This window comes from Onychostoma macrolepis, chromosome 22 (assembly GCF_012432095.1).
Source record: "Onychostoma macrolepis isolate SWU-2019 chromosome 22, ASM1243209v1, whole genome shotgun sequence".
NCBI classification, from domain to species: Eukaryota; Metazoa; Chordata; class Actinopteri; order Cypriniformes; family Cyprinidae; genus Onychostoma; species Onychostoma macrolepis.
This window is the reverse complement of record NC_081176.1, coordinates 19,269,261-19,284,954: the sequence shown is the minus strand read 5'-3', so window position 1 is coordinate 19,284,954 and position 15,694 is coordinate 19,269,261. Positions and strand designations below refer to the sequence as shown.

Sequence of the window (15,694 nt, the reverse complement as noted above, 5' to 3'; positions counted from 1 at the left end):
CTAATATATTAGTAAATTAAAATTTCAATAAATTTATTAATTAAGTTTTAATCGTTTTTTTTTTAATAATTAACTTTTTATATTATACTCTAATATATTAAAAGTAAATTATATTATTAATACATATATAAAATGTATTATATTCATTTTGGAGTCCAAAGAACTAATTTTTATTTTTTTAACTTTTGTATGTTGTATATTCATTTTGACTAATTTATCAAAGTTTTATATAAAATATTCTATTATATTAATACATATAATTATTGAGAAAATTAAATGCATAATTTGTATTTTCATTTTATTTAAATATAATGGAATTTGTGTTCATGCAAATGTAAATATAAATTAAATATATATTTTTAAATGTAATAAAGCAGTATTAGCAAATTTGTATATTAAAATTGTCAAATGTGCATGAAGATTTTTATTTATAGATGTTTAGTGCTTTCAAAAGGTGCTTGTTTGGTTTGGATTTTTTGGGTATGTTATGAATATCTAAAATGGTTACGCAAATGGTTTTGAATTGTTTCTTTTGTCAGCTCGAGGTCACATGACCCACAAATCCTGGGGCTCCACAGTGAGCGACACAGACAGTGTGGGAGGAGGAAGTGGCCTGGGATCCCCAACTACCAGCACAGGTACAACTTCCTGCCATGACTAATTAATTTATATATATATATATTCAATTTGCATTCACTTTTTATTTTTTTTCTAGGTGACATAAGTAAAATGGCCCGAACGTCATCAACAGGAACCATGTCCTCCAATGAAGATGCAGATGAGAAAGATTCAAGTGTTACTTCCTTTGAAACGCCAAGTGAGAGAAAACGGTGAACAAGTGCTTTCCTTTCTAATCTGTGCGTATCATCCAGTTTCTGACTGTCCTTTCAACATTTTGCAGATATAAACGGCATGGAGCCTGAGATGGTTCCCACCGGGCCGTTCAGGAACGTCGGTCTGTCGAAAGCCGCTCAGACGCACAAACTGCGCAAACTGCGCTCCCCGTCCAAATGCAGAGAATGCGATAGCTACGTTTATTTCCAGGGAGCTGAGTGCGAGGAGGTGAGTCGCATCGGCTGCACTTGGGCCTCGTTATTAAAGGGATAGTTCACCCAAAAATGAAAATTCTGTCATTAATTACCCCCATGTCATTCCAAACCCGTAAGACCTTCTTTCATCTTCAGAAGACAAATTAAGATATTTTTGATGAAATCTGAGAGCTTTCTGACCCTCCATAGACGGCAAGGATCCTAACACGATCAAGGCTCAGAAACGTAGCAAGGAGATCAGTAAAATAGTCCATGTGACATCAGTGGTTCAACCGTAAGTTTACAAAGCTACGAGAATACTTTTTGTGTGCAAAGAAAACACAAATAACGACTTTATTCAAGAATTTGTCTCCTCCGCGTCACCCTTTAGCGCCATTTTGGAGAGTATCACATAAGTAAATGACATATGCAACATATGTATGTGGATACGTTGTTTACACTTTGTTCTGAATGTAAACAGAGTATCCACATACTGTACATACGTTGCATGGGTCATTTACAGAGGAGACGAATTCTTGAATAAAGTCGTTATTTTTGTTATCTTTGTGCACAAAGTATTCTCGTAGCTTCAGCATGGATTATTTTCACGATCTCCTTGCTACGTTTCTGAGCCTGTGATCGTTCGGGTCCTTGCTGTCTATACAGGGTCAGAAAGCTCTTGGATTTCATCAGAAATATCTTACTTTGTGTTCTGAAGATGAACGAAGGTCTTACGGGTTTGGAACTTCATGAGGGTGAGTAATTACAGAACGTTTTTTTTTTGTTGTTTTTTTTCAACGTCTGGTTTGCTCTTCGCAGTGTTTCCTGTCCTGTCACAAGCGCTGCTTGGAGACTTTGGCCATTCAGTGCGGCCACAAGAAGCTCCAGGGTCGCCTTCAGCTGTTCGGGCAGGATTTCTTGCAGGTGTCCGGCAACAGTCCCGACGGCATCCCCTTCATCATCAAGAAGTGCATCGGCGAGATCGAGAGAAGAGCGCTGAGAATGAAGGTACGTTCAGATCCAGCAGGTCTCGGCCAATGGAAATTCAGGATTGTGCTGATGGTCCTCCTCTCTGTCAGGGTATTTATCGCGTGAATGGGGTGAAGACGCGGGTGGAGAAGCTGTGCCAGGCGTTTGAGAACGGCAAAGAGCTGGTGGAGCTGTCCCAGTCCTCGCCACACGACATCAGCAACGTACTGAAGCTTTACCTACGGCAGGTGAGCCACCACTGCATCAGGACAATATCGTGAAAATGTCATTTTTGGGTTTTGAATATTCTATTATATGAAAATTTTAACAGTCTGCATTTTTGGTTCACTTAATGTAACTAATTTAATAATATATTGTATTTATTAATCTAATTTATTATTTTATATATTGTTGTATTAAATTACTTTATAAATCTAAATTATGATTATATTAATACATCATCATAACCCTACAAATGCAAATTCTGTTCACTCAAATAACCCAAATAAATGTATTAATATTTTCATTTAACTTTAAATGAAATAAAAAGTTAATTATAAATAACAATAATAAATAACTTTTTAAAATTATGTACATTTTAGCAAAATCATGGAACATAATATTGCATAAAATGGTATTTTGGGGGTTTGTATATTATGTAATTATATAAATAATGAAAATACAACAGAATTTGCATTTGAGTTTACCCAAATTTAAATAACAATAGTTTAATAATATACTCAACTTTTGATAAAACAGAATTGTGTATAAAAATGTAGGAAAATAACAGAATTTGCATTTTTGTAAGTATAAATTATAATTATTTTGTAGTAATTAGCAGTTAGTAGTAAAATTATTAATATTTGATAATTACATTTTTATATTGCTTTGCTTATTATTAATACAAAATTAACAGTTAGCATTTTTGGGTTCCCCAAATGTAACTAATTTATTAATATTTTGTATATTATGTTGTATTTTAATTTTCAGTTATATTAATGCATATAATTATAATTATTTATTTTGGGGGGGATTTTTGCACTCACCCAAATTATAAATGCATTTATATAAAAATAAAAGATTTTCAGTTTTTAATATTACAACACTTTTTTTTTTTTTTTTTTTTTTCAAATCCTTTAACTTGTCCCCTGTGACTAAGGTGCTTTCATTGTTAGCAGTGGCTTTCATATCCTCATATGTTCACCAAAGTCAGTGGTTACATCCTCATTTTGTATTTCTGTCTCTTCCTCAGCTTCCAGAGCCAATCATGCCCTTCCGTCTCTACAACAGTCTGATGGGTCTGGCGAAGGAAAGCCTGGCTGTAGTGGGTCCAGAGGGAGCCGAGACAGGCAAAGGGCCCGACCTGGTGGACCTCGGCCCTGAGACAGACCCAGAACTCTTGGCCCTTGTGGAGAGACTCAAGAATCTCCTCAAAGAGCTGCCCAAACCAAACACAGCCACTCTGCGCTACATAGCGCGTCACCTGAGAAGGTGCAAAGATTTCAGGGTTTATAGACTGACTCTGCCAAACTCTGTGTGTTTATTAAACACTGATTATTTGGTTGATGTCTTTCTGTTTTCAGAATTGCAGAACTGGAAGATGACAATAAGATGAGCCCGAGTAATCTGGGCATCGTGTTTGGCCCCTCACTGATGCGGCCCCGGCCCTCAGGGGCCACAGTGTCCCTGTCGTCTCTGGTGGATTACCCATATCAGGCCCGCATAGTGGAGACCCTCATTGTGTTTTATCCTGCCATTTTCCATTCGGACTCCAGCCGGCCTGCAAGCGCTATCACCTCCCGCACACAGTCCCTGCAGCAGGTTTGAGATTCATACACAGTAGATAAAATCTCTCATGTTGTGCAGGCGGTGCGTTTTAATAAGAGGTTAACTGGTTAAACCGTTAACGCAGAACAAATGTGATGTTTTGGTCTGTGCAGGAAAGCAGCATTGATGGAGAAGAACACTGTTTGAATGATGAACAAGGAGTCGCAGATGAACCTGGCACTGCAGAGTCTGACAAGTTAGAGGGCCATGGTATTACAGACTTTTATTCCTAATATTATTGGTTTACATTCTTCAAATGCATTGTGTATGTGTGTATGTGTGTATATATATATATATTTATTATCTTTTGATATTTTAAATGTTATGCATTTCATGTTTTGAGTGAACTCGTATCAGTTTACTCTTATTTAATATACATTTTATATAAATATCGTCATTTTCTATTTTAAAATATCTTTATACTCATTTGTTAGTTTTTCACTTTTTGTTTGCCTTATTACACGCGCACATAAATATTAGTATTTTTGTACTTTGTATTAATTTTTCATTTTATTTATTAGCCTTTCATATTAAATGTACTTAAAATGCATATTAACTTATTTATATGAATATATTTATATATAAATAAATTCACCATTGTAATATTTAAAATATTAGAAATTTTGTAGTTTATATTGTATTTCTGTTGTATTTTAGTTTTATTTTTGCCTTTAATATACATGTGTATTCATACAAATATAAAATTAATAGTTAAATATCATTATTTTAAAATATTTGAAATTCATTTTGTAGGTAGTTTTTCATTTGAGTTATTTGCCTTTCATATTACTGTACATATTAATTTATATCCGTCAATGTTGTTTACATAAATATCACCATTTCTTTTAATATTTTAACTTTTTATTTTTATTTTTATTTTGTATTCAATACTCTGCCTTTCAGATTAGTTTTAATATACATACAAATATATTAATGTAAATGTAAAATTAATATTTAAATATCACCATTATTTTAATTTTTAAAAAATTTATTTTGTATTTTTATACTCCATTTAAGTAGGTGTTTAGTTTTATTTGACATTCATATTTTTCTTATCATTTTCATACATTGACTGCAAAACTACTCATTGGAATTAGTTTTTTAAAATCAAATTAATTATAATACATTTAGTATGTGTGTGTATGTGTGTGTGTGTATATATATATATATATATATTTTTTTTTTTTTATATAAGTATAACGATCTGTCATGTGTCAGCAGAAAGTTCAACAGGAACACCTGGTTCTCTGGAACACAGTCTGGACTCAGATTCAGAAGCAGATGAGGAACGGGCCAGAGGCGAGCTTCAGCCCCCCAGTCCCACAGACCAGGCGCTCGATTTGACCACCGAAACCCAAATGAGACCACCCGTCCTCCTCGTGAACCTGCAGTGTCCCTCCAGCTCAAACGACATTGACCCCCCTGCCCTCCCTGAGAGCGAGCCGCCCGAGTTAGACGAACCAGAGGAAGCGGCAGCAAGCTCGCTGGCGGCGTTAAATATCAATCAGAGTAACAACAACAACACAACAACACTCACTCTCTGAGTTCACCACAGCCAGGGTTTGTCTGTGACGTACAGTGTTATTTTTTTAAAGATGCATTTTAATATTTAAAATAATTCCGCTTAGAATCCTGCAAAAATTTATATTCTTAAATGTTTTTTAGCTTTATTTTACCAAAACAGTGGTACGTTTCCTGTGTCATCATGCATTGTTTTCTTATGAAATCATCTTACATGAAGTGTTATCTCTCACTTGTTAAATTTTACATGTTTGTGCTTGTCTTTTAATAATAAAAGAGTGATTTTCAAAATAATCAGTATTAGTTTACAGCCAATGCAAACTAATGTCATGGTTACATGCAAATCAGATTTAAGTGCATGTTGTCAGACAACATGGGAGCCAATGAGGATGAAGTTAACTAGAATTGTTGCTGTATAAAGCGTTTGGTTGGTTAGTGTGTATTTGCACACGCATCTAGGTCATCTTCCCTTTTTTTTTTTTCCCCTTCATCACAACAATGGCTTTCAGAAAGAAAAAGGTGAGTGCTTGTGCTTTCTTTACTTTCAGGCTTGTGTTCACAGCTCATTTGGGACCAAACGAACAGCGTTTTTCATATGGAAAGTTGTCAAATAAAATGACACAAGGAGAGCCAGAATAGCAAAATCATATTTATTAGTTTAAAAAAAGTAAAGGAAATTCAGCCCGTGTTCACTTTCAGCAGTTGGAGAAGAGTTAAAATCTGTCAAACAAAAGAGGAAACAAATCATTAATTCCTTAAAAATATTAACGTTGAAGTTGTGAAGGCATTAAAATGACACTTAAAAACAAGGGAAAAAAAACTAATTCAAAACTATGTACTAAAGACAATATAGAAATGATACTGAAATAACACTACTTCACAGATTTGCATCTTGAATTGTTGATATATATATATATATATATGCTGAGGAATTAATTACAAGGAACAACAGCAATACGAATCTTCAGATTTAACCAATATGCAATTTCTAAGCGTTAAATAAATACTCCAGTGAACTACAACAGAAATACTGACTTCATTAAGCATTACTGGACCAGTCTGTATGTGATGTACCGTCCAGCAGTTTCACTCGGTCTGATGATCTTAACAACCTGAAGAACATGCCACAAGTTACTTGAACACTCAAACTAAAGATTTTTAGAGATGTCAAAATAAGACGAAAATACATATTCGAGTTCCTACCTGGCCTCTCTTTAAGCCAAAGTAACGGGCAACAGGATCCCCGGCTTGAATTCTGGGAAGCTGGCTTTCCTTTAGTTTACTGGAGAGGAGCTGGTTAAGGCTAAACTAAAGCACCAACTAGAGATGCTACTACTACAGTAAACCATCCAATAAATCAGGGTTATAGTAAACTTTAAAAAAAACAAACAGGCATTCACTTACATATATTTTTTTTTTCAATGGCTACCGTCAACTGTTTGGTTACCAATTCTTCAAAATATCTTATTTTGTGGTCAACCGAAGAAAGAAACTCATACAGGTTAAGAACAACATAAGGGTGAGTAAATGGTGACGACTTTAATTTTTGTGTTAACTATCCCTTCAACTGAAGTAAAATCTAGGTGCCAGGGCAACTTTTCTCATTTTCATTTAACATAACTAAAATTGAATTGATAAAAAGCCACAAATTTTAAATGAGAAAAAAACAAACTGAAAACATGAATAAAAGCTATAACTGTATCATTGTTACTAAACTAACACTGCTATAAACTTCAACCAAAACCTCAAAGGATACTATCGTGCCAGCAACTCGGTCACTTCCTCTTTAGTCATGACTATGTGCTCTGGAACAAGCTGAAAGAAATAAAAACACATAATTATTGTGCAAATAACATTAAAACGTGTAATATTAGCATTTTGCTGTAAATAGCCAAATTATGAGTCATTAAATATCTAAAATGCTATAAACCCAAGACACGCTGCACGATTTTAGCAATCCTATAAAATCACTGTGACGTGGATCTGATGAACTTGGCTACGACGCGCGTGTAGACTGTACGATGACGACACATTGACTCGTACGCTACATTACTATGGAAGAATAAACGTCATCAGCATGCGCGAGTTGTAAACAAAAAGAGCATGATAAATCACACTTTGCAGTTGTAGTTTTGTGTGCGCTGAAAAAAAGTGGAAGTGGCGAAGATGAAGGAACAAGAGCTTGAGCTTTATATTTTAGCGCCATGTCGCGTTTTTATTGGCTGGTCGGTAAATGTGGGTCGTAGCAGCAAACACACTGCGATGATCATGCTGTATCGCAGGCTGTCTTCGAACCTCTCTCACTCATAGTCTCTCAGGAGCCATGATCACAGAAATCTCCACGATTCTTCCACGATGCCAGTCTTTCGTCAGGGACAGCCGAAAATCGTGCAGTGTGTTTTGGGCTTTAAAAGAGCTACAACACCCACACCATGATGTTATTATAAGAGCACGAACTCAGGTGGATTCTGATTGGCTGTCAATGTTTTTATCGTCTATCAGTTGGAGAAAAAAAAACTTTCTTAGTCATACGAATGATATTCCTAATTATAGTTGTAATGTGGACCACCATATATATTTTCACAGAAATAGAACAATTACCAAAACTTCATAGTTATCGTTACGATTTTAGCACAGAGTTGGAATCTGAACTATTTTACTTTTAGCTGATTTACAGTCTAACCAAAATTTATTCAGACATTTCTCACATTTGCTATAGTTTAGAAAATGGTCATAAAATATGACAAGAACTCAGAGTTCAGCTGTGTCAGAACAAATTCATCTCGATTAAATGTCAGATAACTTTGATAGAAAGGCATGTAATGAATTCAGTGTTTCCCCTACCATTATTTTAGGAAATATGACTTCTGTGTGTCTCTGTGTTAATGTATGGCGCAGACGCGCGGGTTTGTTTACTCATACAGAAGCGCGCGACGCTTGCGGTGATATTAACGTCTGTCGTCTCACTAAATGAGGACATAAATACATGAACAACATCTCCAGAACTGCTCTGACAGTCACTTCATGAGCATTTGACCGTTTCATTTGAGAAAAACTATCCTCGTAGCATATACACAGAAATGTAAAGGTATTCAAGGCAACCCGTCAAAATAAAAGTTCGGTTTCACTTGAAGACATTGGGCAGAACGTAATAGGCTACTACTACTAAAACTATTAAAACCTTATCTTTAAGGAATAATCATACAATGTCTTCATTGTTATTATCAATATTAAATCCCCTTTATTTTTATGTCGGGGAAAAAACGGAACATTTTACTTTATTTTGCTATCCTCACTTACATAAATGAACTATAGTGTCCTGCACCCACTAGTAAAAAAAATATCAAAAATTATATCTGGTGTCTAAATAATTTTTGCTTTGACGACTATATAAAAACACTGACAGCCAATCAGAATCAGCCTGACTTTAAAAAGCTGCAGACGACACCCCTGAAGCCGGCTCTTATTGTCAGTTGGTGTGAACTTTGTGTGAACGGCCTTTAAATCTTGTAAACAGTCTGATTGAATGCAACGTCCTCACCTCGTGTTCGGTAATGTTGATTAGAAGCTCCTGCTGAAGAAACTGCTCAAGTATGTACTTAGGCGCCATGTCTACCAGAGACTGAAATTTAAAAGACAAACACAATTTAAATGTCTTATTTAGTTAATGCTCCTCTAAATGTAAGTGTATATGCTTGTGTCACCTGTTTGGCGGAGGGCGTCATGCCCATCTGGACTACAATGATGGCCCTGGTGATGTTTTCTTCTTGCATACGCTGACAATACATCTTTATGGTCTTGATGCCCACCTTTGGTTCCTCTGAAAGCAAGAGCACGGTAGATATCTCATGTTACAAGCGTTCCTCAACACTTCGTAACGGATGAGTTAAACAGGAGCTGGGCTTGTCGTTGAAGATGCATCTTACCAGGGAAGAACACAAACATCTGGTCGGTCGGATCGTCGTTGTGGGCGACCAGCACCGTGAGATCGGTTCGTCGCGGTCGACCTTCGCTGGGTTTGTCTCCAAACTGGTTTCTGAACTCATCGAGAGTCTGATCCAGTTCATCTTGCGTTACCAAATAACCACGATCGTGACAAAGCTGAAAGATAAAGATGGATATTATAAGGACGTAATAGCATATTTCTCTTATTTGGATGCGTACTGTGTGTTAGGAGATCATAAATAACGAAACTCCTGCGGATCCGAATGAGCATCACAATAAACTGTCCTCGCAGCATTTAAACAAGTTATATGGCCTTTAATTTACCTGCATTATAGTTTTTCTAATTTTCCATAGTCTGTATGTCTCTTCCTCGTCATCCATATCGCGCTAAAAAGAGGAAAATATTACGATCAAAACAGACCGTTTATTCGATACTTTTACTCCACGTTTGGGTCCCGTTGCTGCCGGCGCGTGTATGTGACGTCAGACGTTACGCCGCAGTGCGCACTTTGATTTCGCATGTGCAATATATACCGGTATATATCATTTTATTTTATTATTTTTTTAATACATAAGCGTTTGCTATCCGCTTTCAATGAATAAACTGTGTTGTGTTGATGATATTTAAAATAAATGCGAATTTAAAATAGGTGGTTAATAAGTTACAAATCATCTTATATAATTTACCGTTATTGATTTAGTTTGAAAACAAATAAGGAATGGGGGAGGTTGCGCAACGTTCTAGAAACGGTTCCGATTATCTGGAATAATATGTGGGAAGTGCGTGTGATTTCAGCAAATTGGTTCTTTCGAGCAGTTCGTATCAAAGAACCGATTCACAAAAAGATTCAGTGATTCCTTTGTCGTCTCTAATATTTAGAGCATATTACATTCTTTAAAACCTTCAAATAAAGCACGGAGACACACATTGCTGTTATTACAGGGTTTTATTAATTACGTATACGGGAGTTTATTGTAATTTCATGTGTCGTTACGAATCGTGGTGTTTACTTGAGAAACGCTGCATGAACGAATCGCTCTGTGTACCGGTTCAACTGATTCACTCAAAACAATCGACTCAAAGGAAGTGTTCATGGAAGAGTTGTATATATCTGCTGGACTTTACAAAGCGAGAAGATAAGAAAATGGCTTTTATCCATCGTTTCTTGCTGTTCGGGGCTTTATCGAGCAGTGGGGTCATTGGTGCAATGGTATTGTAAAGTTAAATACTCCTGTAACATAAATTTGCGAATCATATTACGTAATTATGAGGTTATGTGCTGCATAATTACGGGGGTTTTGCAAATGATTTATCGTCGGTTTACACAATCAGTCCTATTGTGCAAGATGAGGTCTAGTTTCTTTGGTCTTTAGTCTTTGTGTCTCATTCTTCCATAATCGTAGTTCAGTTTTTCCGTTAGCCTATATAAATAATGCGCAGCAACAATAATAATCTAATGTAATAACTTTTTTATTGTTGTTGCATACATTAGAAGAAATTTGGTTTCATAAGATCTGCTTAGTAATAGACATTTTTTTCGTTGAAACATGTATTGGATAATTTTATATTTTTGTATCCATTAGGCCTACATATATTTTACAAAAGGATCACGTATAAAATCGTAATATTTATGGTAATTTGATATATAAAATAAATACTATTACACTACATGTTTCCTAAAAGAACATCATGTCCAAAAACTTTGCATAACCGTGGTAAGTGTCCAAAAATGGCATGAACAAATGCCAAAATACTACTAAGACAGCTAATTATGACATAAAGTTTAAATGATTTAAAAAGTCAAATTTATGAGACAAAACTAAATGACATTGAGGACAAATCGATTGAGAGAAAATGTCGAAATTGTGAGGAAAATAATATTTATGACAAAAAATAATGACTTGCCTTTAGTCTTATGACATAATCTCAATTTCATCAAAATGATCTCAATTTCAAACTTTCATGCCATAATAATAGATTTTCTTTATTATAATTTTGACTTTCTCTCGTAATTTAGTGTGTCATAGTTTGGAATTTTTATGTCATTAATATTGGCTTTATCTCATAATTATGACTTAGTATCTCATAATTTAAACTTTTTTTTTTTCATCAGGAATTATGACTTGGTATATATTCATGACTATTTTACTGCAATTAGTTTGAGTCAAAACATTGTTTCATTTGTTATTAGGCTATTATTTCATTTCATGAATCCATTCTTGAATGCAATGCCTACTCAATATCATGCGTTTGCTATTCTAGTCACCTTTAGAAGCAGTAAAATTTATATAATGCATACATTAGCAACTTATCTGGTATGTGGACCAAGTGCCAACACACACAAGCTATCAGCTTTCTCAGTTGTGTAAGATCGTCACCCAGTGACCTTTGACCTCAATAGGAGTTACCGTCAAATACCCCACATGTAAACAAGCTTCAAGTCTGCAGTCAGCAAAAAATAAATAAAAATCAGCCTATGAGGAAAAAACAGCCTTGGAGTCCAGTTAATATTTATTTGGAGCCCTATATATATGCGCGGTTTTCAGTGTTCTGGAGATTTGGGCGCTTTAAGAGGATTTGATCTAATACGCTGCCTGCCGTTTCAGTAGTTTGTACTGAAAGGCAGTCATGCGTTTCTTAGGGTCCGCTGTCGTTTTCTCCCTAGTGTTGCAGACAATGGTAAGAAATGCTCTTAAAAGCCCATTATTTTAAAATGTGTGAATGGCTTACTGGCTGGAATTTAAATATAGAGATTTGTATCTACTATTTGTTTGAAGGTGTTTCTAACAATGTTTTTATTCTTTATATGTGTATATGTATTCAAATCACTCCTATTTGCTTACGCCAGCATGTTTTTATTTTCAGTCTGCACAGCTAGAGGACTGGCAGTTGGCCAAATCCATTTATGAATTCACTGCCACGGATATAGACGGCAATGAAGTTTCCCTGGAAAAATACAGGTGAGAGATGGAAATCAGCATGTCATAAAACCTGTTTGTTCAAGTATGAAAAACATCACAGTGGACTTGCAGTCTAGAGGAGTCAATGCTAGTTAGCAAAAGTCCGAGCCCGTCTGCGGATTTTGGGCTGTCGGAGTCGATATATTTCTATGGAAGCCCATTTCCACAACAACTTTGGCGAATCACAATTGAGATAAAAAGTCATAAGAAAAATTGACATACTAAGTTTTACTTATAACATAAAAAGACAAAATTATGAGAGTCATAATTATTACAAAAAGTGAATATTCATATTATAGGCATAAAAAGTTGAATTATGATATAAAAAGTAATAATTACGATATATGGCAAAATTATGACATACTAGATCATAATTGACAAATTTGAAAAACTGAAATTATTACAAAAAACTATTGAGAGAGAATGTCAAATATGACAAAAAGTCAAGATTATAAGAGAAAAAGTTTTTAAAAAGTGTTTTTTTTACTTTTCATAATTATCTTTTTGTCTCATAATTTCAGGCATACATGTCAGAATTGCAGCTTTATCTTATTTATTTGATCTTATTTTGACTTTTTATCTAATAATGATGACTTGGTATTTTATAAATTAGATTTTTGTTCTCAGTTAGGACTCAAAATCTAAATTTTGGCTTTTTCTCATATTTATAACTTAGCATGTCATAGTTTAAAATTGTCTTAATTATGGCTTTATCTCAGAATTTTGAGTATCTCATAATTATTAAATCATAATGTTGACTTTTAATCTCTTAACTGCGAGTATCTCATAATTTCCACGTTTTATGTCAAAATTATGATTACCAAAGCATGATTTTTTTTTTTTTTTTTTTATGTGGCAGAAATAGGCTTCTGTAGATTTCACAGAAAATCGTGTAATATATGATGGGAACAGACTAAGAATATATCCAATCAGAGGATATCAAACATGTTTCATATTTTGAGACTATTTTAAAACGCATATTGTTTTTATTCGTTTATTCACATATTTCTGCATAAGTCTGGTAGTGTGTTACAGTATCCTCAGCCTGTACGGTTGTCTGACACAGCATTGCTTTAGTGTCAATCAATTTGTAACTCTAACCAAATCTAATTTACTGTACATTTTAGGGGGAAAGTTGTTATCATCACTAATGTTGCCTCAAAGTGAGGCAAAACCCCGGTAAACTACTCTCAGTTTGCAGAAATGCACGCCAAGTACGCTGAGAGAGGTTTAAGCATCCTGGGCTTCCCATCCAACCAGTTTGGACGTCAGGTATGGGGGGCAAAAACATGTTTAATGCTCTTAAAGCTAATAAATACTGTGATTTAATATTACGTTTTTGTTCAGGAACCAGGAACAGATTCCCAAATCAAGGAATTCGCCAAGTCTTACAACGCGCACTTTGATATGTTCAGTAAGATTGACGTGAACGGCGACTCCGCGCACCCTCTGTGGAAGTGGCTGAAGGAACAACCAGATGGGAAAGGATTCCTTGGAAAGTGGGTTGCCAGATAATTTGACTTAGTTGACTTGTAAATTCTGTGGAAATAAATGCTTATTTGATATCAGCTAAATAGATTCAATGGATGGTCCAGCCAAAAAATCTGTTACTCATTCTTCTGTGGAACTTAAAATAAGATATTCTAAAGAATGTTGGTAACCAAACAGTTTCCGTTCCCATTGACTCCCATTGTTTTATTGTCCATATAATGAAAGGTCATGGGAACAGAAACTGTTTGGTTATTTTCAGCATTCTTCAGAATGATATTCTTTTATTTTTAACAGAAGAAAATTTGGACCGACATGAGTATAAGTAAATATGATCGAATTTTCATTTTTGGATGAACTATCCCTTTAAAGGAAAAATTGCTGGTACTCAGGCCGTCTAAGATGTAGACGAGTTTATTTCTTCATCACAAACAGATTTGGAGAAATTTAGCATTAAATCGCTTGCTCACCAATGGATCCTCTGCAGTGAATGGGTGCCGTCAGAATGAGCGTCCAAACAACTGATAAAAACATCAGTTATCCATCCGACTCCAGTCCATCGATTAACGTCTCGTGTGAAAAGCTGCGTGTTTGTTAGAGAAAAAGAAGTCCTTTATTCATAAAACCGCTTTCTCCAGTGAAGAAGTCATCTCATCTGAATCAGGAAAGAAATCTGCATAGATCGAGCACCATTTAAAACAGTTCTAAACAAATATGTTGGTGGATTTTGAGGTGAGAGGGGATGGACTTTTTCACTGGAGGAAGCATTATTATGGATTATGGACTGGAATTATGGCCAGAAGCAATGGTTTAAAGTCAAAACATCCTAAAGATGGATTTGTTTATTACAAAAACAAAGCTTTTCGCTTCACAAGATGTTAAATTATGGATTGGAGTCGTGTGGATTATTGTGATGTTTTTATCAGCTATTTGGACTCTCGTTCTGATGGCACCCATTCACTGCAGAGGATCCATTGGTGAGCAAGTGATGTAATGCTAAATTTCTCCAAATCTTGGATGGCCTGAGCGTGAATAAATTTATCAAATTTTAATTTTTGGGTGAACTATACCTTTAATAGAGCTGCACTCTAAAAAACTGTTTAAATATCAATTGACTGTTGTTTTTATTCCATTATAGTGGCATCAAATGGAATTTCACTAAGGTTTGTGCATTTTCCCTTTGAATTTCTCCAAAAGCATATTATGAATTAAATCTTGTATTTTAAATATGAATACTTGCTTACTAATTATTAGTATGATTAAAATAGTTTAATTTGCTATCAATTTTTGTTTTCTTTTCAGTTCCTTATTAACCGTGAAGGCCAGGTTGTGAAGAGATACTCCCCATTACAGGATCCAAGCGTAAGTTGTATAATCTTTGATTGTATTTTAATCAGGTTTAAAATTAGCTACAGTATCTAATTATCACAGTGATATTGGCATACAAAATATGTTTTGTTAAATATTTCTCTTTCAGGTGGTGGAGAAGGATCTGCCTAAATATCTCTAAGGAGCATCATTAACTGACTGTCAAATTACCGCACGCTGCCCTGCCGCCCCTCTTCATTCTCCCCGACTGACCGCTGGGTATCAGTGATGTCCTCTCATGGACTAATGATGGTTTGTTTGGAAACCCGTCTTGAGGAAAGAACAGACCTGATGCATTTGGCGTGCAACCCCTCCTGAGAGCATCATCAGTGCCCAGCATCAGTCTGGAGAGAGACCCCCGCTGCTTTAACTACCCCTCTGCTTTGAAATGAAAATATGCACATTTATTTAGAACTGAACATGTTCTCATAGTGTAAAATTTCTTAATAAATGCAAAAAGATTAATTTGAATATTTGTTGGTGTTTTGTTGATATCAGTGAGCCAGCATTATTTTAGTATCATTGAGGTACTATTGTAGTGTTTTTATTTTATTTTTTTAAAATTATTTTTTACTATTTTGAATTAG

At 35.0% G+C, this 15,694-nt stretch overlaps 3 protein-coding genes across 6 annotated transcripts in view; 2 read left to right on the top strand and 1 right to left on the bottom strand.

Moving 5' to 3' along the window:
- Positions 1-5,639, top strand: part of arhgap45b (Rho GTPase activating protein 45b) — a 28,646-nt gene extending 23,007 nt beyond the window's left edge. For 2 of the 3 annotated variants that reach the window (XM_058760729.1, XM_058760731.1), the window contains exons 15-23: positions 540-638; positions 716-817; positions 902-1,062; positions 1,848-2,036; positions 2,108-2,245; positions 3,250-3,488; positions 3,581-3,818; positions 3,938-4,034; positions 5,043-5,639. In XM_058760729.1, coding sequence (XP_058616712.1) covers positions 540-638; positions 716-817; positions 902-1,062; positions 1,848-2,036; positions 2,108-2,245; positions 3,250-3,488; positions 3,581-3,818; positions 3,938-4,034; positions 5,043-5,368 — 1,589 coding nt within the window. In that variant the 3' untranslated portion in view covers positions 5,369-5,639. The remainder of the gene's footprint in view (positions 1-539; positions 639-715; positions 818-901; positions 1,063-1,847; positions 2,037-2,107; positions 2,246-3,249; positions 3,489-3,580; positions 3,819-3,937; positions 4,035-5,042) is intronic. The other variant, XM_058760730.1, reaches the window with a different exon arrangement.
- Positions 5,640-5,978: 339 nt separating this feature from the next.
- On the bottom strand, positions 5,979-9,798 carry polr2eb (RNA polymerase II, I and III subunit E, b). The gene is made up of 8 exons (XM_058761030.1): positions 9,615-9,798; positions 9,272-9,446; positions 9,050-9,165; positions 8,887-8,967; positions 7,102-7,160; positions 6,549-6,627; positions 6,381-6,457; positions 5,979-6,065 (listed from the first exon to the last, which is right to left on the bottom strand). The coding sequence occupies exons 1-7, from the start codon at positions 9,669-9,671 to the stop codon at positions 6,392-6,394; spliced, it is 633 nt and encodes a 210-aa protein (XP_058617013.1). The 5' UTR covers positions 9,672-9,798; the 3' UTR covers positions 5,979-6,065; positions 6,381-6,391.
- Positions 9,799-10,357: 559 nt separating this feature from the next.
- Positions 10,358-15,578, top strand: gpx4a (glutathione peroxidase 4a). Of its 2 annotated transcripts, none has more exons than XM_058761028.1 (7): positions 10,358-10,501; positions 12,157-12,251; positions 13,379-13,523; positions 13,599-13,750; positions 14,878-14,902; positions 15,042-15,101; positions 15,217-15,578. In XM_058761028.1, the coding sequence occupies exons 1-7, from the start codon at positions 10,436-10,438 to the stop codon at positions 15,247-15,249; spliced, it is 576 nt and encodes a 191-aa protein (XP_058617011.1). In that variant the 5' UTR covers positions 10,358-10,435; the 3' UTR covers positions 15,250-15,578. The 2 variants fall into 2 exon arrangements, with proteins under 2 accessions (XP_058617011.1, XP_058617012.1); XM_058761029.1 differs by lacking the exon at positions 10,358-10,501 and adding an exon at positions 11,815-11,970.
- Positions 15,579-15,694: the final 116 nt, after the last annotated feature.